Consider the following 23,049-nt stretch of genomic DNA (forward strand, 5'->3'; position numbering starts at 1 on the left):
AAGCTGACTTAGGAATTGCATAAGTAAAACAAAGCTATGTTTTAGACTAGATTTGGGGGGTTTTGTTGTTGTTGTTGTTGTTTTGAAAGTCCTGGACCGAGGCAGGACTCCCCACTCTGGCCCTGATCCTCTCCTGAAGACCTGCGCGGACCCCTAGCCTAAGGAGATGGAGAGGGAGGAGAGGAGGGGGACTCGGAAGATGGCGAACAGAGCCTTTCCCTGGCCGCCGGCCCGGCCCCGGCCGCCGACTCCGGCGCGGTCAGCGGGCGGAGGCGTGGATGGAGCGGGGGGTGCCGCCCTTCCCGCTCGGGGGGCGCCCAGACGGCCGGGCACTGCCCTGCACTCGCCGCTCCGCCGCCGTCGCGCCCGCAGCGCTCCTCGGAGCTGGAGGGCAACGGGACTGGAGTCCGCCCGAGCCGCGTCAGGGGAGAGGCGGGGTGGGGGTGCGGTTAAAAGGAGCTGCAGGTGGGAAGCGAGTGCCCTAACCTCAACGCCACAGGACACCCCTGAGCGTCCAGGCAAGAGCCTGGGCTGGAGCCGGGGAAGTGAGGGAGGTGCCGAGCGGCCGCCCACCCGCCCGGGGGCCAACTCCTGGGAGCCAGCCCGCCCGCTGCAGGAGGGCGCACGCCCCTCGCCTTTCCACATGCTGCCCAGCTGACCCTCCTCCCCTGGCTCCCCTGCCCTCTACATTCCCTTCCCGTCCGCCCCCTCCATCATTCACCCATCGCCCACACGCCACTGACACAGGTAAGGCCTGCGCCACCTTTCTCGATCCGCGCAAGGACAGGGGTTTGGGGTCTGGGGTCCGGGTTCCGGGACTGGGAAGCTGCGTGCCCCTCCTGTATCCACATCCCTTAAGGAAGAACAGAATTCCTAGGGTGGTCCGCCCATCTCCTTCAGAGAGGTCTTCCCTCCCCATCTCTGACCCTAAAATGAGAAGACCCCCAGGAGTGGAGTGATCGATTCCTCCCTGGGGAGTTATTTATTGGTGGAAAGAGTCCTTTGGGGGCTGCTGAAAGAGGAGAAGGAGAGACCCTTAGCACGCTGGAAACTTGGCAGTCCTATGAGACGTGTGAAAGGGGGTTACAAGGGAAGGGGGAAATGGGGTTCACTAACTATATAACTGAAGATGCTCGTTGCACCCGGGCTCTGGTATCTGCCTCGTCAATGGCATCCTCCATCAGGTACATCCGAATCAGGGGTTTGTGGAAAAGAACCCGTAGAGTTTTCTTACTAAAGTGACCTCCCCCCCCCACTCATGCTTAGTCAAGCGAACGTGCCGGGTTTGACTTTTAACCCAGGCTATTTGCTAATTAACTTGCACAGCAGGTTTTATGATATTGTTTATAAGCAGGTAAGGATACAGTGTCTGGCCTTTCCCCACCCCCAACCCCTTCTTATTCCTCCTGATTGTCCCATTGTGTGTGGTCTTGATATTCGTGGGGTAAAGGTAAGAAATCTTTAGAAGAAATCTTTCAACCAGTGGTAACTCCCAGATACTTGTAACCACCTTGCCTTCATGGCATGCAGCCTCAGCCACATGTCAAACCCTGATGTCTGAAGTCATGGACAACAATAATTAAAGGTAATTGGTGACACGCCTGATTATAAAGGAGGAAACTGAGGAAGGACACTTCCCTGTTCAGTCAAAGAGACCCATCTCACAGTATCACAATGTGTCATCTAACCCCCCTTTCTGGAAGAGCATAGATGGAGTTGAGGTGAGTGCAAGCTCAACAAGACCTCACATTTGGAAGCCCAACCTGAGTCAGAAGAGCTGGTCAGCCTCACATAGCTAATGAAGAATGGGCTCCAAAAATTCTATCGTCCCAGCCTTGAGCCTGTTTATAGATAGAATCCAGTTGTCAACTTACTACAAAATTTGTTTGATTGTGAAATCAGGGACCACTGGTTTGTTTCCCTTAGTTGAATTTGTTTTCTAGTATAAATTTGTTTTCTAGTATAAAAGTTTTATAATATGTTCCATTGACCCAGTTTTCATCAAATATAGCCTATGTTCTAGAAGAAACTGTTCTTCCCCATTGCACCTCCCTTAGAGTTTCCGATCTTTGGGTTGCGACTCAAAACTGTTCTGGTACAAACTTTTGTCTGTTGTTTGGATCAGGCACAGTCCTTGGGAGTTTCCATTCTGCCAAGAAGAAAAAGACCAAGAAGGCATTGAGAGCTGGAGGGAAAGGGTTAGCCAACTCCATATATTAATTGGCAGTTTCAGCACTTCTACAGTCTAATTTGCCTTGGCAAGATTTAAAATCACTTACTCCCTTTCCAGTTTATAGCTGACAAGTAAGTGTTGAGTTGTTGTTTTTTAAACAACTGGAGGTTCAAGAAATTAAACTACATTACTGATTTTAGCAGCTTCTGGGACTATATATGAAGACAAGTTCTTTCAGTTTATTGTGAGCATCTTTTCCACCTTAGAAACACCAAAATTGGGGGTGGAGGGTGTCAGGAAAGTGACATATGTAGAGATAATAGTTACAAAGTGTTTTATACAGTGTCTGGTACATAGTAGGCATTTAGTAGTAGTAGTAGTAGTAGTAGTAGTAGTAGTAGTAGTAGTAGTAGTAGTAATTTTGAATTGAATTAAGAATTGAATTAATTCTGGTCTCATCTTTTTGTGCAGACCACTAAATTACTGTGCAAAATTCTTAGCTAAACTATAATTTGTAAAACATCATGAAGTTTTTCTTTTCAAAGGTTGAAGCTGAATATTTCACGAGTTCATGCTAATTCTTCCGAATTAGAAATAATAAAAAAAAAAAGCAAATACTAGAATTGGGACAGGAAATAGTCTGCTTTTTTTTTTTCTTGAGCTCTGAGTCTTTTAAATGACTCTCATTACCTCCTCTGAAGGTCAGAATTAGGTTCACTGAAAGACTTCTCATTCTTTATTCTCAGGGTCATTTCAACCTGATTATACTAAAATAGTTGGAAAGGAAACCGATTTGCCTGAATGAACAGAGACTTTGCTAACAAGCCTTAGAGTCAAGACTTAACTTTATGTTAATCAACAGGAAGAAATTAGAAGGTAATAAAAATCTTATCTATTTAGATTATTAAAAAGCATAAAGAACTTAGATAATAATGTGCATCTCAAATGTCAACTTTTTTCTACATATCTCCTTTGAAGTTCTGAATTTTAGTAAACAGAGAAGAACATATAAATCTATTGTTAGGCATGATCAGTGTTAATTACAATAAATAGGAGCACACTGAGGTTTTATTTTAAAGGGAATATATAAACTAAAATTGATGATCTAGGTTTCTTAGGAAATTAAGGGCAGAGGTTTTTCTGAATTTCAAGCAAAGATGATATGAGAAGAGGGAAGGTTTTATTTTTAAATTTTGCTTTGAGATTTTTTTTGTTTTAGATTACTAATAATTTCAGCATCCAAAACTTACTAACTTGAGAGAGGTTCTGATTTTTTTTTAAAGTATTCTACTAGCTTTACATTTTTCTGAAGCTCTGTAGATAAAAAAAAAGGTTGTCCCAACAACAGAATAGATATTTATTTTAAAATCCGAGGGCAATTTAAAAACAATTACTATTTCTTTTCTTATCTTATTTTAAACAGGTGGCAATAACTTGAAGTTCTGAAAACAGAGTAAAGAATTGCATTATGATGCAGCTTGGGACTTCTGGGCAATCTACTGGTATAGAAGATTAAGACTCCCACTTCTAAAGGGCAGTGATTCTCTTCTTCAACAAAATAACTGTGAGTCTCTTGAAATAAAATCTGGACCAAAAAATGGTTGGGGAGGGGTATTTTACTTTTCCTCCTTTTACCAAAGCTTTACCAATTTTGAGTTTCCCCCTTTTACCAGTTTTAAACAAACTGGGAATTAAGAAGTCTGTTGTCTAGTCTCTAGTCTATTAATGATTCACTAAATGAACTTCAGGTCTTTAACTCAGTTTATCTGTTTTTAAAGGGGAGTAATATTAACCAGAACAATAAAGACACTATCTAACAAAAACAGTTCTGATGAGAATTGATGAAATACGTTGAAATAGCTTGCAAAGTTTTGTCTCTGGTTTGGGGGTGGTGGCACCTTTCACTGTGAAGCTAAAACAGTCTTGAATCTACAATTTATACCTATTATTATAGAAAAAAGAATTGCATTTAAAATCCCCCTCAGTACCTACCAAAGTGCATGGCACATAGTAGGCACTTAATATACCAGTTATTAGTGAATAAATTAATCCATTTCAAAGCTATGCTATTTTGGTAGAATTATGGTATATCCAGATACTTCAAAGCAAGTTAATTTGGAATAGGGAAAGACAATGATGATCTCCTTATTTACAAAGATGCCCAAACTTTGACATCACCACTGGAGTCACAGATTTTCTTTTTTTAGTTGTGTTTAGTACTATGATTATGTATTTTGTAATATGCATGTGATGATGTATAACTCAAGTTAATTATGCATTTCAAATTTTTAAAAAATCCTACCAATCTCTTACAAATTTAAATGCCACCATGTTTTCTTAAATTAAATAATATTGATGTAAAGCAATTTACTCTTTTCCCTAAAAGAGGTAACAAGAAAGTCATCACTTACAATGTAGTTTTGTTTAGACAAAGTTAATATTTTACTTTTTTACTGCAATAGTTCCTTTGACAAGGCCCATAGGTCTTTTAAGGCAGAAAAGGAAAGAGAAAAACTTTGTTTATTGAAATTGGAAAGTACTTAGAAAAGGAAAATGCATTTTTACAAATTTATTCTTTTAAAGGGGAAAAAAAGCATAGGGAAATCCATAAAGCACATTTTACTTGCTATATTCTAAATCTTCTAGAATTGCAATATTTGTAAGGAATCATCCCAAATGCAGTACTTTTAGTTGAAAGAATATGAATAGAGTTGGCATAGGTTTGGAACTTATTTCATTTATTCTTTCCTCTTGCTGATTTGCAGTTTGATTATATGATACAGGGGTGGCTAGGTGGCACAGTGGATAGAGCGCTGGCCCTGGAGCCAGGAGTACCTGGGTTCAAATCTGGCCTCAGACACTAGCTGTGTGGCCTTGGGCAAGCCACTTAACCCCATTTGCCTTGCAAAAACCTAAAAAAAAAAAGTTTTCTGGAACCCCCAAGAGGTTCAGGTACTTCTTTATGGTCACACCATTAATATGTATCAGAGATAGGCTTGAACTCTTTATTTACCATGCTATTCTGCTAGATTTAAAGTTATGTGACCTTAAAGGTCATATTTTCTTTTTTTCTTTTTTTTCTTTTTTAGTTTATTTTTTATTAACGATATTATTTGAGGGGCAGCTAGGTGGCGTAGTGGATAAAGCACCGGCCTTGCAGTCAGGAGTACCTGGGTTCAAATCCCAGACACTTAATAATTACCTAGCTGTGTGGCCTTGGGCAAGCCACTTAACCCCATTTGCCTTGCAAAAACCTAAAAAAAAAAAAAAAAGATATTATTTGAGTTTTACAATTTCCCCCCCAATCTTATTTCCCTCCCCCCACCCACGGAAAGCAATCTGTCAGTCTTTACTTTGTTTCCATGTTGTACCTTGATCCAAATTGGGTGTGATGAGAGAGAAATCATATTCTTAAAGAAGAGAAGAGAAGGGGCGGCTAGGTGGTGCAGTGGCTAAAGCACCAGCCTTGGAGTCAGGAGTCAAATCCGATCTCAGACACTTAATAATTACCTAGCTGTGTGGCCTTGGGCAAGCCATTTAACCCCATTTGCCTTGAAAAAACCTGGGGAAAAAAAAGAAGAAGAGAAGAGAAGTCTAAGAGGTGACAAGATCAGAAAATAAGATATCTGTTTTTTTCTAAATTAAAGGGAATAGTCCTTGAACTTTGTTCAAACTCCACATCTCCTTATCTGGATACAGATGGCACTCTCCTTTGCAGACAGCCCAGAATTGTTCCCGATTGTTGCACTGATGGAATGAGTGAGTCCTTCAAGGTTGATCATCACTCCCATGTTGCTGTTAGGTTATGCAGTGTTTTTCTGGTTCTGCTCATCTCACTCAGCATCAGTTCATGCAAATCCCTCCAGGCTTCCCTGAAATCCCGTCCCTCCTGGTTTCTAATAGAACAATAGTGTTCCATGACATACATATACCACAGTTTGCTAAACTATTCCCCAATTGAAGGACATTTACTTGATTTCCAATTCTTTGCCAACACAAACAGGGCTGCTATAAATATTTTGTACAAGTGATGTTTTTACCCTTTTTCATCATCTCTTCGGGGTATAGACCCAGTAGTGGTATTGCTGGGTCAAAGGGTATGTACATTTTTGTTGCCCTTTGGGTGTAGTTCCAAATAGCTCTCTAGAAGGGTTGGATGAGTTCACAGCTCCACCAACAGTGTAATAGTGTCCCAGATTTCCCACAACACTTCCAACAATGATCATTATCCTTTCTGGTCATATTGGCCAATCTGAGAGGTGTGAGGTGGTACCTCAGAGAAGCTTTAATTTGCATTTCTCTAATAATTAATGATTTAGAGCATTTTTTCATATGGCTATGGATTGCTTTGATCTCCTCATCTGTAAATTGCCTTTGAATATCCTTTGACCATTTGTCAATTGGGGAATGGCTTTTTTGTTTTAAAAATATGACTCAATTCTCTGTATATTTTAGAAATGAGTCCTTTGTCAGAATCATTAGTTGTAAAGATTGTTTCCCAATTTACTACATTTCTTTTGATCTTGGTTACAGTGGTTTTATCTGTGCAAAAGCTTTTTAATTTAATGTAATCAAAATCATCTAATTGGTTTTTGGTGATGTTCTCCAACTCTTCCTTAGTCATAGACTGCTCCCCTTTCCATAGATGTGACAGGTAAACTAGTCCTTAATCTTCTAATTTGCTTATAGTATTTTTTTTATGTCTAAATCCTGTAACCATTTGGATCTTATCTTGGTAAAGGGTGTTAAGTGTTGGTCTAATCTAAGTTTCTTCCATACTAACTTCCAATTATCCCAGCAGTTTTTATCAAAGAGGGAGTTTTTATCCCAGTGGCCGGACTCTTTGGGTTTATCAAACAGCAGATTACTATAATCATCTTCTGCTTTTACACCTAGTCTATTCCACTGGTCTACCACTCTATTTCTTAGCCAATACCAAACAGTTTTGATGACTGATGCTTTATAATATAATTTTAGATCAGGTAGGGCTAAGCCACCTTCTTTTGCACTTTTTTTCATTAAGCTCCTGGTAATTCTAAAGGTCATATTCTAACCTCTACATGTTTCAGTAGGAGGAAAAACCTAGCAATTATTATATACTTTCTTTCAAGTTCTTTCAAGAAAAAACTTTGGAGTAGTTCATCACCACACATTTTGCTATTAGATCATGAATGAGGGCCTTTTGTCCCTCAACAAATCATGAAAGACATACTAAGGAAGGTGTGGAGAGGAGTAAGTATCTACTCTACAAAAAAAATGGCAAGTTCTTGAAGTATTAAGTTTATGCCAAATAATGTGCAAAGTTCTAAGAGAGATACAAAGTAAGATATGATGTGGGCCTTCAAAGAGCTCATCATGTTGTAATTTTGTTCCTGTTCCTAAAGCTATGTGTTATGATGCCACCTTAAAACTGTAGTAACACATTTATGTCAGCTGTAGCTCTCTTATATAGTTATTGCTCTTCTTTCTGTTACTTTCATAACCTCAGAATCTCAGTTGGGGAAAAGCTCAGAAACTCTTTCAGTTTCTACCTAAAGTAGATCCCTGCAAACCATCCCTGACAAGACATCATCCAGCCTGTCTTAGGAGAGTATCAGACAAAGGGGAAGCCATGACTTCTCCAAGCACCATTTTCTACTTTTAGACAATTCAAACTTTCCTTTTGCTTCCCTCCCTTCCTTTTCTCCTTGCTTTTTTTTCTTATCTCTCCAGATCACATGTGCTGGGATCCCAGAAAAAAAAAGTGGAGAAGAATATGGAACCCTTTAGCTCCCTCACTTCTTTTTAAGTTGAGGAGAGACCCAAAGGAAGCTAATCTGAGCTTGAGCTAGAGAACACCCTCTCCAGATGCTATTATAATTCCCTTCAACTTTTCTTTTGAGATGTCCCCCATACCTCAAAATTCATGTAAACCTATGTGTGAATTTAATAGTTTTAAGCTGACACCATGATTTGCTTGTCTATTAAAAGAAAAGCTTCAAATATTTGGTTTTATGGTGAGTATGTAGTCGGGACAGGTATCATTACTGTGCTTTCACTGGTTTCAGGAACTTCTAAATGGGGAAAGGCTTTGCATCAATGCAGGTCAGTACTTTATCTATAATTTGAGTCTTTGAGACTAAAACAATGCAATATTAAGTGACTTGCCCTCGGTCATACAGACAGTATGTGTCAGACAGAAGCATTGGAACTCAAATTTGATCCATCTGCTTTCTATTTGCTAGGACCATAGTGCCTCTTGATGAACATGTAATATAATGAAATGGCATATAGAGAAATATTTAAATTCATACAACATCACCGAAGTATATTATTTAAATGATGTGTTTTGGTATAGATAGAAATTCAGTAATTAAAGGTGTTGTACATTTTTCCAAGGACAATCCAGCTATTCTTCTATTCAACTCTGTTTGCCCAAAGTGCTTGCCACCATTGTGGATAACTTTCAGCATACCATCCAAATAGATGTTCTCCAGATTTTCCTGTTAAGGGGTACCATTTTTTTTTGACTTGCATCAACCCCGGAAATATTATATAGTCTCCTAAATAGCACAGCTAAGTACCCTCCAAAGAGGGTCCTTACATTGGTTTAACATACATTAAGACAATTTTTCTTCAAATGAATTAGAAAATAAACCTTCATGTTACAAACATCAGGAACCTGTCTGGGTGGGTAAATGCAACAAGTAGTTATTAAATGTCTACAACTTGCTCCATATCATGGAGATCTCTATCTCCTTGGAATACAAAAACAAAAATGAAAATAGTCCCTGTCCTTGAGGAGCTTATATTGAGGAGGAAAATATGGTTAAGGATTTAGAGCATATATTTAATAGCTTGGCTGAAACCATGGCTAAAATACACTAAAAAAGGCAAGGCTATAAGAAGAACCATACAGTCCAGGGTTCTAGTACAGAACACTTTCCAGATCAACAATGATTAACACATTTTACAAAATTTGCTCTATAAGATACAGATTTTTCTAGGAGTCATCTTTAAATTTACCCTTTTCAAATGTCTGAAACCTTTTCCCCCTCCTTTCAGAAAATTGAAAAACTTTTGCCTCTTGTCTGCTGAGCCTTTTTTTTTCCATAATTTATCAATCCAATCTGCAAGTTGTTTTTTTCTTCAGTACCCTGTTGGGTTATTTATGTAGGCTTAGTAATTTGACCTCATTTAATGGAATTTATGGTATCACTTTCTCTTTCTTTGAACTGAATTCCCATTTTCCTTCTACCCTTTATAATTTTAAGATCATTTGCTTTGATGAAGATGACAAATTAAAACTAAAAATTGAATAGTTTTTCTTTTATGTGATAAAATGCCACTTGCCCTAAATTGTGAACCTTTACCTTCTTTATTCTGCAGTTTGCTCCAAACATAACTATAAAAAGCTATTTGTTGTCCTTAGCCTGTTCCACAAGCCTCAACTCATTCTGGGCTTTACCTTTTAGCATACTAATAAAAGTTCTGTGCTACTCTTTTTTGTTAACCTTTGGTAAGGACCCATCTTCCCTGTTTAATGTCTTAGTTGATTTTAATAACAACTTCTTTGTGGATATCTGCTTCTGATTTTTGTGTACTTTGAGACTATCTTGGGCTGCCAAAAGATGCTAAACCCCTTGAGGGCAGGAACTATTTTTTGTCTTTTTTTTAGTTTGTTTTTTCTAGAATCAGCCTGGCACAAAATAGGGACTTATTATGTTTATCGATTTCTTTGTTTGTTGCTTTATATACCTTCTTAATCAACTTCACTTATGATTCATGCAGTGTAGTAGAAAGAGCCCTGAACTTTACCCAAAGGACTTGGGTTCAAATTCTGACTCTGCTACTTTTTATTGTGTCTATGACTTTGGACAAAAGAGGTTAATCTCTCTGAGCCTTAGTTGTCATGTATCTAAAGTAAAGCAGCTAGACTCAGAGATTCTTCACCCTTTTTGAGTCATGTAACCTTTTGGTTAGGCATGAATCCCTTTTAAGAAAAGAACTCTTGGAGTAAATGATTTCTAAGATTTCTTCCAGCTTTAAAATGCTCTGATCCTATTTCTTTTGTATCATTTGGAGTTCAAGAAGACCATTTCAGTATAAATTAAGCACTGTGAAGGGAAGAGTTTTCCCATGATTTGATTCTGCACATTTAGGCAAAGTGTAAGATTGGGGATGGGGGAGAATGGTGGAAAAACTCTTGGAATGTGTGGCATAGAAATTCCTCGTTGTGCTTTTTGCACATCTCCCAGTGAAGTATATGTTCCAATGTTGTAGTTTAAATAGAACAGAATTATAAACAAATGGTCTTGAGTTCTGTGAGGAAAAGAATATTTTAAGTACCTGCCCCAAACTCCCATTTCCTATAAGTATGATCTTTTGTAAGGACAGTAGGAAGGATTATCCAAGTAAAACAAATGAAAAGGTAACCAGTATTGCTTTGCAAAAAAGTTGAGTGATATCCCAGGGATGTGGACAGAGGTATAGGCATGCTTTGGCACCCAAGTGACTCTCAGAGGTTAGGTGCTGGATGGTGGCAGGGGGGCCTAAGTATGTTTGATGATTTAATAATAGTGTTGCCATCACTGAAATGAGATTATCCAAGAAAACAATTTATATCTGAGAGCCCAAATAAGGTTCCCAAGTAATTGAACAGGAAAAACAGTACTCAAATTATGAAACATTAAATTTGGAAGGGGAATATCATATGCATCATCAACTCACTGTCACCTAACTTCCTAGACCATAACTCTTTTCTCTTGACACTACTCCAATAGATTTTTAAAAATATTTTGACTGATTTTTTTGTTTGGTTTCCTTTGCTTTGCTATGTATTTTCTGTTGTGTTTTAAAAGACCACATGTGATTTTTCCCTTGTAGGGAAAGGGCAACTTTTTTCTCTCTTAACATTTGTCTTTCTAGACTTTAACATGATTCATGACACATAGTAAGAGTTTAATAACTGACTTTTCATTCATTTAAAAGAGAAAGCCAAAATGTGCCATAACTGTGGTATCCATGTACAAGAAAGATTGCTCTAAGGAAACTTTTGAAAGTAGATTTTTATTAATTTTTTGAAATAGAGAATGGGATCCTACAGACGTGAATGTATCTTGAACTTTCAGATGTGGCTACTATGTTATGTTTTATTTATTTGTTTTACTTTGTTGTAAGAGACTTAATAGAGTGGGAATAATCTAAAAATGTTTATAACATAATATCAAAACACATCAATAAAACTTTTTAAAAAGAAAATAATAGTCTGAGGGACTTTTGTGGTGATGAAGAAAATGAAGGGATTAGCTTATAATGCAAAAGGTTTCTTAGCATAAGGAAGAACATCTTTAAAAGGTTAATAAAATAGCATCACAAATTCTAGCATAACTAGCTCCTTCTTCAATTCCTGATGTCACCTCACCTTACATATATCAAGAGTAACTTCACAGAATAAAACTATTCAGAAGAACATTTAAGTTTACAAATAAAAGAAATCATTTTTATAAAAGCATATAGTTTTCCTTTCCAGAAGTGCTTTTCGTAGCCTCCAAAACTGGACTTCTAAATACTGCAACAAATATTTGAAGTAGAAGACTGGCCACAAGTTATTGGTAACATAAATGGTATATGTAAAGTATAATCACTGGCATTTAGTTTCTATTTTATCTTTCTCATTTATTGAACTCAAAGATTCTATAGAAAAACTCTAAAAATGAGTTTCTATAAACTATTTTAATGACTTTATTTTTAAAAATCATTACATTTAATCCTTTTGGAAAGACATATCTAATTATATAATATATATATATATATATTTGCACAGTGAATAAAAAAGGGGGATAGGAATTAATTTGTTTACTTGTATTTCTGGATGGATGCCAAGAAGCCACTCAAATGCATACATTCTCTCCTTGACTTTTTTTTTAGGTTTTTCTCAGGCAAATGGGGTTAAGTGGCTTGCCCAAGGCCACACAGCTAGGTAATTATTAAGTGTCTGAGACTGGATTTGAACCCAGGTACTCCTGACTCTAGGGCCGGTGCTTTATCCACTACACCACCTAGCCACTCCAACTACACCACCTATCCGCCCCTTGCCTTGACTTAGATAAAGATGATGAAGCAGGAATAGTTACTACTAGTTTTGTTGTTGGATAATGAATTTCTCATAGGACATTCTGTAATTATGACCTATTGGGAAGTGGAGAGGGAATAAGTATTTAGATATTTATTTGCTATGTGTCAAGCACTAACTATGTAAGTAATTTTTACAAATATTTGATCTTCACAATAACCTTGTAATACCACTTCAAGGTAGGTATTATTATTATCTTCATCTTACAGTTGAGGAAACTGAGGAAGAAATTATGTAACTTATCAAAATTATATTACTAATAAGAGTCTGAGTCTAGATTTGAACTCAGGTCTTCTTGATTTTAACAACTGAACCACCTCATGGACAGTAACAATTTGCTTGAGGAAGAAATAAAGTTGCTGAAGTCATTAGTTCAAAGTCTCTCTCATTTGATGTTTCCCTTAAGATCATTTCCTTCTCTGTCAGCCCTTCTCCCAAAAATACCTGCACAAATTTTGAGTAACATTTGCTTATTTTTTTCTTACTAGGAATAAATTGCCCACAAGATGGATTGGAGTACATTGCATACCTTCATTGGAGGTGTAAATAAACACTCCACCAGCATAGGGAAGGTCTGGATTACAGTCCTCTTCATTTTTCGAGTCATGATCCTTGTTGTAGCTGCCGAAGAAGTGTGGGGCGATGAACAAGAAGATTTTGTCTGTAACACATTACAGCCAGGATGCAAAAATGTGTGCTATGACCATTTCTTCCCTATTTCTCATATCAGACTTTGGGCCTTGCAGCTGATTTTTGTCTCCACTCCAGCACTTCTGGTAGCCATGCATGTTACATACAATAGACATGAGAAGGCAAGACAGTTTAGGAAAGGAGAGAAAGGGATTGAATTCAAAGATTTAGAAGAAATTAAAAAACAGAGGGTTCGTATAGAGGGGTCTTTGTGGTGGACTTATACTAGCAGTATTTTCTTTAGGATTATCTTCGAAGCCTCTTTCATGTATGTGTTTTATTTTCTTTATAATGGCTATAACCTGCCCTGGGTGGTGAAATGCAGTATTGATCCTTGTCCCAATATTGTGGACTGCTTTATTTCAAGACCCACTGAGAAGTCTGTTTTTACCATTTTCATGATTGCAGCATCTGTGATTTGCATGCTGCTAAATGTGGCTGAATTATGTTACTTGCTGATGAAACTGTGTTTCAGAAGGTCCAGAAGAGCACAGGTTCAAAGAAATAATCCCAATCATGCCATAAAAGAAAACAAACAAAATGAAATGAATGAGTTGATTTCAGACAGTGGTCAAAATGCAATCACAGGTTTTCCAAGTTAAAAGATTTTAAATTAAAATAGAACTATTAATGACAAATTTGTAGCCTTCACATGGCAGTTGGATACCAGTATCAAACATTTATTCCCTAGGCTGATTTTTCATGACTACAAATGAAATTCATAACAAATAGAGACTTAAATGAAAACTTTTAGGATACTTTATCACCTACATTATCAGAAATGTAGTGAACAATTCTATAAAAATGGAAGGACTAGATTGACAGTTTTGTACTAAAATGACTTTAAGTCTACCTTGAGTAGACATTCTAGTCTGTCTCACCCTCTCAGGGGGTGTATTTCCTAAAAAGTTGTTTCCTAAAAAGTTATTAAATATTCAACTGCTAAGAGGGAGGAAAATATTTTGTCTAGAGGTTGATACTATTATTATTACAATATTTTTATAGTATTACTTGTTTTAGTTCTGAACTCTTATTCATATAAAAATATTTTTATAATGCCAGGTGTTCCATGTTACTTAAGTATAACATAGTACACAACTGAGTTATGAGAATAGCTGCAGTCTTCTTATGGGGGTGGGGGTGGGGGTGAAACATGTGAGTTTTAATAATGATTCTGCAGTTATCTAAACTTTTAAATTATAGAAGGTCTGTTTTGTAAATACAATATGTTACAGGGCTCAAAGACAACCATATGACCAAAAGTGATATTATCAAAATGGGGGAGGGGAGGGAATATTCTGGCTATTGTGTTTATTCTTCAATACATTTGAAATGCTTTGCTTGTACAATGTGTTTTCACTGCCATGATGTACCTTTTAGAAGATATATAGGACCATATGAACCTGGGTGCATTTTTTTAAAAAAACTAGCTTGAAAATTGGATTTCAGCCTAAGTGAAGAATTGAAACAAATGTCATTCATGTGAATAAAAGAAAAATTATATGGCTTAAAAGGCTGTGGTTCTCTATGAGATCTGTTATCTGAATACCCAGGAGCCCCATTACTGTGAATATTATGGAACCCATAAATAATTCTGCCCAAGAAATCTGTCAAGTTACTATGAATGGAATTTCCAATGAATTGGAGACTTCTGGAGATTACTGCTACCCTTTTGATGTCAGAAGAAATGGTTAAGACAGCTCTTCAAGGGGCAGCTAGATGGCCCAGTGAATAGAGCACGGGCCCTGTAGTCAGGAGGGCCTGAGTTCAAATCCGGACTGAGACACTTAATAATTACCTAGCTGTGTCCTTGGGCAAATCATTCAACCCCGCTTGCCTAAAAAAACCCTTCCCTCCCCCCAGAAAGACAGCTCTTCAGCCCCAGAAAAATGCACAACTGGCTAATAATTAAAAATCTCAGGATCATTAGATGTAGAACTCTTGAAAGAAACTTAGAGACCATCTTGTCTAAAGCCCTCATTTACAGTGAGGAACCACGGGGCCTTTTTGGATTATTCTGCATTAATAGTGAGAAAAATGGTTTGAGTTTCATCAGTTCTTAGATCTCATTATTATGACAGGTTAGAACAATGGATTTCATGTTCCTCCTGTCCCCATATCCAATATCCCCAGGTAGGCATATAAAGGAAAGGAACATTAGATTTGGAGACATAGCTCCAAGTTCAAATCTAGGCTCTACCATTTCCAATCATAGTCTAATCAGTTTATCTCTCTAGACCTTACTTTTCTCAGTTGTAAAATGAAGAGGATAAGATTGGTCTAGATTATTTTTAATATATTTTGCTCTAAATCTGTATTTAGAATCTAGATAGAATCTAAATTCTATGACTAATAGAAAGATGCTATGAATTATAGAACATTATCAATGGCATTACCCATAGTTGGGAAACACTGTTTATCAGGTAGACAAATGGCTAGCACATAATTATATAGAAAAATATAGAAATATAGACTATATATGGAAATATATAGAAAAATAATGTTTTGCATCTGAGTAATTGTAAAGTTGGGATATCAGTAATAGAATTATGGAAATCAAAATGAGGAACTGGTTTGACTACGATGGAGCAATTGTAGACATTGAATTTGAAGGTCAGACTAGGCATTCAAAGTAGACCTGTCCCATAGGTGACTGGAAATCTGGAAATGGAGTTGAGGAAAGAAGTCATATCTGAAGATATAAACTTGAGTGTTATTGATTAAGATGACAAAGTTGAATCCATCAGCATGAACAAGATCACTAGGGCAGAGACATTCCAATGGAGATGTCTGGTTGGACTAAACTAGAATTCAATAGAGACAGTAGACCAGAGACTAGAGACAAAACAATAGCTAAGCATACTGAACTTGGAATCAGAAAGTCAAATCCTGCTACGCAGCAGAAAATGTTAAGTCTAATGAAAGAATCTTTGAGAACATCCACATTTAGAGGACAAAGAAACATGAAGAGACTGCAAGGAAGAACAGAAAGAGCTATCAAAGGGATAAGAAGAAAGTCAAAATGCTGGGGTGTCATAAAGCCATAAGAAAAAACATTTTAAGGAAATGGATATTCAAAAATGAAGTTCTAGGGTGACATCAAGTAACATAAGGACTGGAAAAAAAGTTGGATAGTTTGAGTGGATAGCCATTGATAATGTTTTAGAGATTAGTTCCTAAAGAACAGTGGGAGCAATAAGAAAGAGTTTAAAAGTTAGAGAAAAGGGAAGGGAAAGGAGGAGAAAATGGAAATGGAGGAATAGAGTGTAGAATATTGTTGATACAGGAAAAGGGATAAAGGGATAAAAGACAAAAAGATCTATATATATGCCTAACTTTCTCATCTTAAAAAGCAAATGAGAAATTTTTTCCCTGAACTGCTACCTCCCATGAACATTTTATCTCTCTACTATCCTTCATTGTTGAAATTTTGGAAAGAATGGTATTTATTTCCTGCCTCTTCTCTATCATTACTCAACAATTTAACTCCCACAAATCTGGCTTCTATTCTCACCACAATATTAATATATCTGTCTTCCTAATTGCCAAACTCAATGGTCTTTTATTAATCCTCAACCTCCTTGAACTTTCTATAGCATTTGAAATCTTGAGCTTTCAACTACTCTTTCTTCTTGATATTCCTTTCTCTTTGGTCTTATATGATAATCTATTCTAATTCAACTGTTTTTCTGAAACAATCTTCCTGGATCCCTGATATTTCCTTTTCTTTTTCTTGTCCTCTTAGTATCCTCACAGTGCTATTTCACTGGCTCCATCTCTTCTCATTACACTTTGGCAACCTCCTGTAACTTCAATTATTATCTCTATGTACATGTTGGGAAATTAGCATTCATCTGGAGCACTAAGATTTACAAAATACTTTATATATGTTCACATTTGACCTGCACAACAATCCTATGAGGTAGGTGTTGTTATTATTGCTCATTTTTAAGTTTAAAATGCTGAAACAGAAAGAGATTCATTTTGTTCCCCAGCATCATACAGGTAGTGTTTGCAGCAGAATTTGATGCCAGGTCTTCTTGACTTTAAGTCAAGGGCTCTATCCAGTTAGACATATCTATTGATATATGCATGTGTGACTGTGTGTGTGTGTGTGTGTGTGTGTGTGTGTGTGTGTGTGTGTGTGTAATAGACAGTGTGACGTTGGTTGTAGATTGTGGCTCTTCAGAATTATAATGATAATTAGCTTTACACAGAGGACAAAGTAACATTATATTGGAACAAATTAGAAATGTGCCCCCTGCTTTAGATACATTCATGATAAAGTGGTCAAGCCAATGGTGTTTCTAAAATGGACTAAGAATATGAATGCTTTTGTTTTGCAATTGTTCATAAAGAAAAAAATGAAAATAGATCTAGGCAAGTACTTCATACAGCTTCTTATCAATGATATCTTTAGCTCCAAGTTTCACAATAATGGATTGTCAATGCAGGACAATCATAAGAATTAATTTCATTCCGATACCCACTATTGTGGTCTAAGCCTAAATTTGGCTTATTCTAACAGTTTTTAGGGTTACTGGACTGGGTTTGTGGATGATTGGTTATGTAAAATGAAAGAGGCACCATAAAAATTAAATTATAACTGCTTTAATATTTAAAGTTTAAGGGGCGGCTAGGTGGCGCAGTGGATAAAGCACCAACCCTGGAGTCAGGAGTACCTGGGTTCAAATCCGGTCTCAGACATTTAATAATTACCTAGCTGTGTGGCCTTGGGCAAGCCACTTAACCCTGTTTGCCTTGAAAAAAATATTTAAAGTTTAAAGTATAAAATAAGAGAATAAAACATAATCAGAGCAGGTAGGTGGCACAGTAGATAGGGCACCGGCCCTGGATTAAGGAGTGCCTGAGTTCAAATCCGGCCTCAGACACTTAATAATTACCTAGCTATGTGGCCTTGGACAAGTCACTTAACACCGTTTGCCTTGCAAAAACCTTAAAAAAAAAGAATAAAACATAATCATGAACCCTTTCTACCAAGAACTGAAGGAAGCACTCTGTAGTCAATTCCAATTCAGTAAAATATTTCAGACTTCCTATAATTACTTTTAAAATTCAAACTAGCAAATTTGCAAAGTTCTAGATGAGACTGAGATTGGGAGCTGGGTGCTTTAGCCACAAAAACCAAAAAAGCCCCAAGAGTCTGTTCAAAATCCCACCATACCCAGAATTGAGATCTGAAGATATTGAAAAGATATTGAAAAATATCCTGTGAAACTCTCAAAGTAACACCTAATAATGAAATAGATGGCAAAAGAAGTACCTACATCTCATTTCCAACCTATTTGTACTCCTCTGGACTTAACCATGAGCTTTATTTATATTTTCAGTGAGGAACACATAGTAATTCTTTAAAAATATTTATTGACTATTAAAATGACTTTGAAAAAGAGGTGGGCACACTTAGAAGAAAATTTTTAGAAGTCCTTTTTAAGTTTGACGCACAAATCCAACCAATAAACCAACTATACCAAAATAGAAAAATTCAAAGGAGATGCAATCTTCCACCACCACCATCATGAAAGAATATATATTCTCCCAAATATTTGGCATAAAACATTCAATATCAATCAATAATAATACTACAGTGTGGGAATTCTTAACCATTTTGTACCATAAAATTCCTTTGGCATGAACCATGCCTGGTGAATTCTATGAACCTCCTCTAACAATTGCATAAAATAAAATATATAATATTACAAAGGAAACCAGTTAAATTAAAACCTAGTTATGAAAATATGTTGTTGTTTTTTCAAGTTCATTGATCCCAGATTAAGAATCCCTGCTAGAAAAGTCTCAGGATGTAATATAAATCCTCATAAATCTTCAGCATTTCTACATATTACTAGCAAGATTCAGCATCAAGAGCTAGAAAGAAAAATCCCATTTAAAGTAAACTTCAGACAATATAAAATACTTGGGAGTCTACCTGCCAAGGCAGACTCAGAAACTCTTTGAAAATAGCTATAAAACACTTTTCACACGCAAAAAAATCAGATTTAAATAACTGGGCAAGTATCAACTGCTCATGGATAGGCTGAGCTAATATAATAAAAATGACAATTCTTCCTAAACTACCTATTTAGTGCCTTACCAAACTTCCAAAAAATTACTTTAATGAGTTAGAAAAAATTGTAAGTAAATTCATTTGGAGAAAAGTCAAGAATATCCAGGGATTCAATGAAAAAACTGCAAAAGAAAGTAGCTTAGCCTTACCAGATCAAAAATTATATTATAAAGCATCAGTCAATAGAACTGTCTGGTACTGGCTAAGAATAGAGTGGTGGATCAGTGGGATTGGCTAGGTGCAAAAGAGATAGTGGGAAATGATTATAGTAATCTGCTGTTTGATAAACCCAAAGAGTCTAGCTTCTGGGATAAAAACTCTCTCTTCGATAAAAAGTGTTGGGAAAATTGGAAGTTAGTATGGCAGAAACTTGGATTAGACGAACATCTCACACCCTATGCCAAGATAAAATCAGCATGGGTACAAGATTTAGACATAAAAATCAATATTGTAAGCAAACTAGGAAATCAAGGAAGTTTACTGTCAGATCTATGGAAAGGGAAGCAGTTTATGACCAAGGAAGAGATGGAGAATATCATTAAAAACAAACTAGATAATTTTGATTACATTAAATTGAAAAGCTTTTGGAAACAAAACCACTGTAACCAAGATCAAAAGAAATGTAGTAAATTGGGAAACAATTTTTACAACTAGTATTTCTGACAAAGGACTCATTTCTAAAATATATAGAGAACTGAGTCTGATTTATAAAAAAAAACAAACCATTCCCCAACTGATAAATGGTCAAAGGATATGCAGAGGCAGTTTATAGATGAGGAAATCAAAGCTATCCATAGTCATATGAAAAATTTCTCTAAATCATTACTGATTAGAGAAATGCAAATTAAAGCATCTCTGAGGTACCACCTCACACCTCTCAGACTGGCCAATATGACCAGAAAGGACAATGATCATTGTTGGAAGGGATGTGGGAAATCTGGGACACTAATGCAATGTTGGTGAAGCTGTGAACTGATCCAGCCTTTCTGGAAAGCAAATTGAAATTACACACAAAGGGTAATAAGAGCATACATACCCTTTGATCCAGTAATACCACTACTGTGTCTATATCCTGAAAAGATCATGAAAAAGAGTAAAAACATCACTTGAACAAAAATATTCATAGCATCCTTGTTTGTGATGGCAAAGAATTGGAACTTGAGTGAATGTCCATCAGCTGGGGAATGGCTAAACAAATTGTGGTATGTGTATGCGATGGAACACTATTGTTCTATTAGAAAACAGGAGGGATGAGAATTCAGGGAAGCCTGAAAAGGCTGGCATGAACTGATGCTGAGCAAGACGAGCAGAACCAGAAGAACAGCAACATGGGGTTGATGATCAAACTTAATGGACTTGCGCATTTCATCAGTGCAATAATCAAGGACAATTTTAGGATATTTATGATGGAGAATACCATCTGTATTCAAAGAAAGAACTGTGGAATTTAAACAAAGCCCAAAGACTATTAACTTCAATTTTTAAAAAAAAAAAAGTTAGGTATTATATAATTTTGCTGTCTCATATTTTATTTTTTCTTTAACGATATGATTTTTCTCTCAATAAATTCAATTTTGATCAATGTTATAGCATGGAAACAATGTAAAGACTATCAGACTGCCTTCTGTGAGGAGTGGGGAGAGGGAAGTGAGGTTGGAGGAAAAATTGTAAAATTCAAAAAAAAATGCTTTTTAATTAAGAAAGAACCCCTGCAAGAGAGAGAGACTTGTGAAGCATGGAAATTAGAGAAGAGTGAAAAACCTCCTAAAAAGGAGGATATTGATAATTTCTCATTATATATGTGGTCAAAAGAATTCCAACACAACAAAACTCAACTTGAATTTAAAGAAAAAACAAAACTTGTGATCTGTTTACATAAAAATGAGTAACAGGTGACACAATGAATAGAGTGTTAGGTCTGGAATCAGGAAGACAAGAGTTCAAATCTGACCTAAAATAAAATACCTTGTCACAATAATTATTTTATTTTAGGCGTAGGGGGGCAATGTTAATAACCCCAAGAGTCCAAATGAATTCTTCTCCTTCTGCTTCTCCTTCTCCTTCTGCTGAAAAGTTTTATTTAATCACAATCTCTCACAAGCTAGAAAAAAATCCTTAATATTTAAACAAAGGTTGGGCTTGCTAATTTTCTATTTATATTTATCACTTACTAACTATGTGACTCTAGATAAGTCACTCCACTTTCAGTGGCTCAGTTTCCTCATCTGCAAAGTATGGGTAATAATAACACTCAATTCACAGAGTTTTTGAGAGAAACAAATAAATTAGTATGTAAAGAGATAAATGCTAGCTAGCTTACTAGTTAACCTCCAGCATCTTTGTGGTTGAGGTAAAATTTACTGTACTAGAAATATTTGGGTAGTGAAACAATTATGTTATTATGCATGTGGATAGAGAAGCATGGGAAAAGGAAATGGGTGGTTTTTCTCATGCTATATATAACTCATGAACCCCACCGGTATGCTACCTTCATTGATTATCAGTTAATATAAATTAGTCAGGCAGACTTAATCAGCTTTTAAAAAGGGAAAGATGGTTTAATAAGACAGTTGGTTTAATAAGGACAGTTGGTACAAACTTCCTGACAAAAATCTATGGCATACCCTCTCACAAATACAAATTCCGGTTGAGAATAGGCTCAAACTTCTAAGCACATAATGTGGCAACAAAAAAAAGTAACTCTCAGTTTCTGGAAGAATATGTGGAATTTGCTGGAGTTGTCAAAACATCTGTCTTAGATATCATACCAGTTTCCCCTAGACTCTTTGTGAACAACCTGAAATAAGTTTACCCTATATACCACAGGAAGATATAAATGGATAAATATACAAATTAGGTGAGAATGGAAATAACTATACTGTACATCTAGAACTAGGGGAAGAATTCTTTTTTCCATTTAGTTATATATTTATTTATTATTTGCCCATTTATTTATTTGCTTGCTTGTTTGTTGTTTCCAATTACATGCAAAGATAGTTTTCAACATTTATCCTTTTGCAAGCCTTTGAGTTTAAAGGGAGAAATCTTAAGCAAACAAGGGATAGCAGTAATCATAAAGGATTAAAAAAAAGATTGTTTTGATTTCACAAAATTAGAGCTTGATCAAGTATCAAAGATGCCAAGGTCATCCATTGCCTCCTGAACCATCACCAGTTATACTGACTTTTGTCTTGATACTGTATTTTGATGATTCAGGAAGAGGGTGAGATTGAAGATTTTGTGCAGCTTTGCCTCACTTAAATCTAATTTACTTGCGGGAGCTCCCGCCGCCGCCGCCGCCTCGGCTCCCCGGCTGTGCCCCAGCTGCGCCCCCGCTGCGCCCCGGCGGAGCTCCGAGCCACTCTGCGCCGTGGTCAGCATGGCCCACAAGCAGATCTACTACTCGGACAAATACTTGGACGAGCACTACGAGTACCGGCATGTTATGTTACCTAGAGAACTTTCCAAACAAGTACCAAAAACCCATCTGATGTCTGAAGAGGAATGGAGGAGACTTGGTGTTCAGCAGAGTCTTGGGTGGGTTCATTATATGATTCATGAACCAGAACCACATATTCTGCTCTTTAGAAGACCTCTTCCAAAAGAACAACAAAAATGAAGTTTATTTGGGTTCTTCACTTAAATTTTTTTTTCAAACTATGTATATATATATATATGGTAGTTTTCAGTGACTACTTGAAAAAAAAATGTACAAATCATTCATCCATACCTGTGCATGAGCTGTATTCTTCACAGCAACAGAGCTCAGTTAAATGCCACTGCTTTACAATGTTTAAGATACAATTTTTCTCTAGTCAATTTTCTCTTTAATATAAGTGCCTATTTGACTTCTCCTTGAATTACATTTGTTTAATAAAGTTCATATATTACATGTAAAAAAATCTAATTTCCTTGCAAGTAAAGACAGCATCTTATGACAATGAAGGAAGAATTCTATGAAGCAAAGTTATGACTTCTAGGGAT

At 36.6% G+C, this 23,049-nt stretch overlaps 1 protein-coding gene and 1 pseudogene across 2 annotated transcripts; both read left to right on the top strand.

Moving 5' to 3' along the window:
- Positions 1–676: 676 nt before the first annotated feature.
- GJB6 (gap junction protein beta 6) lies at positions 677–14,470 on the top strand. Of its 2 annotated transcripts, XM_074187161.1 has the most exons (3): positions 677–747; positions 3,597–3,737; positions 12,776–14,470. In XM_074187161.1, exon 3 carries the CDS (start codon positions 12,794–12,796, stop codon positions 13,577–13,579), a length of 786 nt encoding a protein of 261 aa, XP_074043262.1. In that variant the 5' UTR covers positions 677–747; positions 3,597–3,737; positions 12,776–12,793; the 3' UTR covers positions 13,580–14,470. The 2 variants fall into 2 exon arrangements, with proteins under 2 accessions (XP_074043262.1, XP_074043272.1); XM_074187171.1 differs by lacking the exon at positions 677–747 and having other exon boundaries at positions 3,572–3,737.
- A 7,949-nt stretch (positions 14,471–22,419) lies between these two features.
- LOC141487698 (cyclin-dependent kinases regulatory subunit 2 pseudogene) lies at positions 22,420–22,748 on the top strand (annotated as a pseudogene).
- Positions 22,749–23,049: the final 301 nt, after the last annotated feature.

This window comes from Macrotis lagotis, chromosome 1 (assembly GCF_037893015.1).
Source record: "Macrotis lagotis isolate mMagLag1 chromosome 1, bilby.v1.9.chrom.fasta, whole genome shotgun sequence".
Lineage (NCBI taxonomy): Eukaryota > Metazoa > Chordata > Mammalia > Peramelemorphia > Peramelidae > Macrotis > Macrotis lagotis.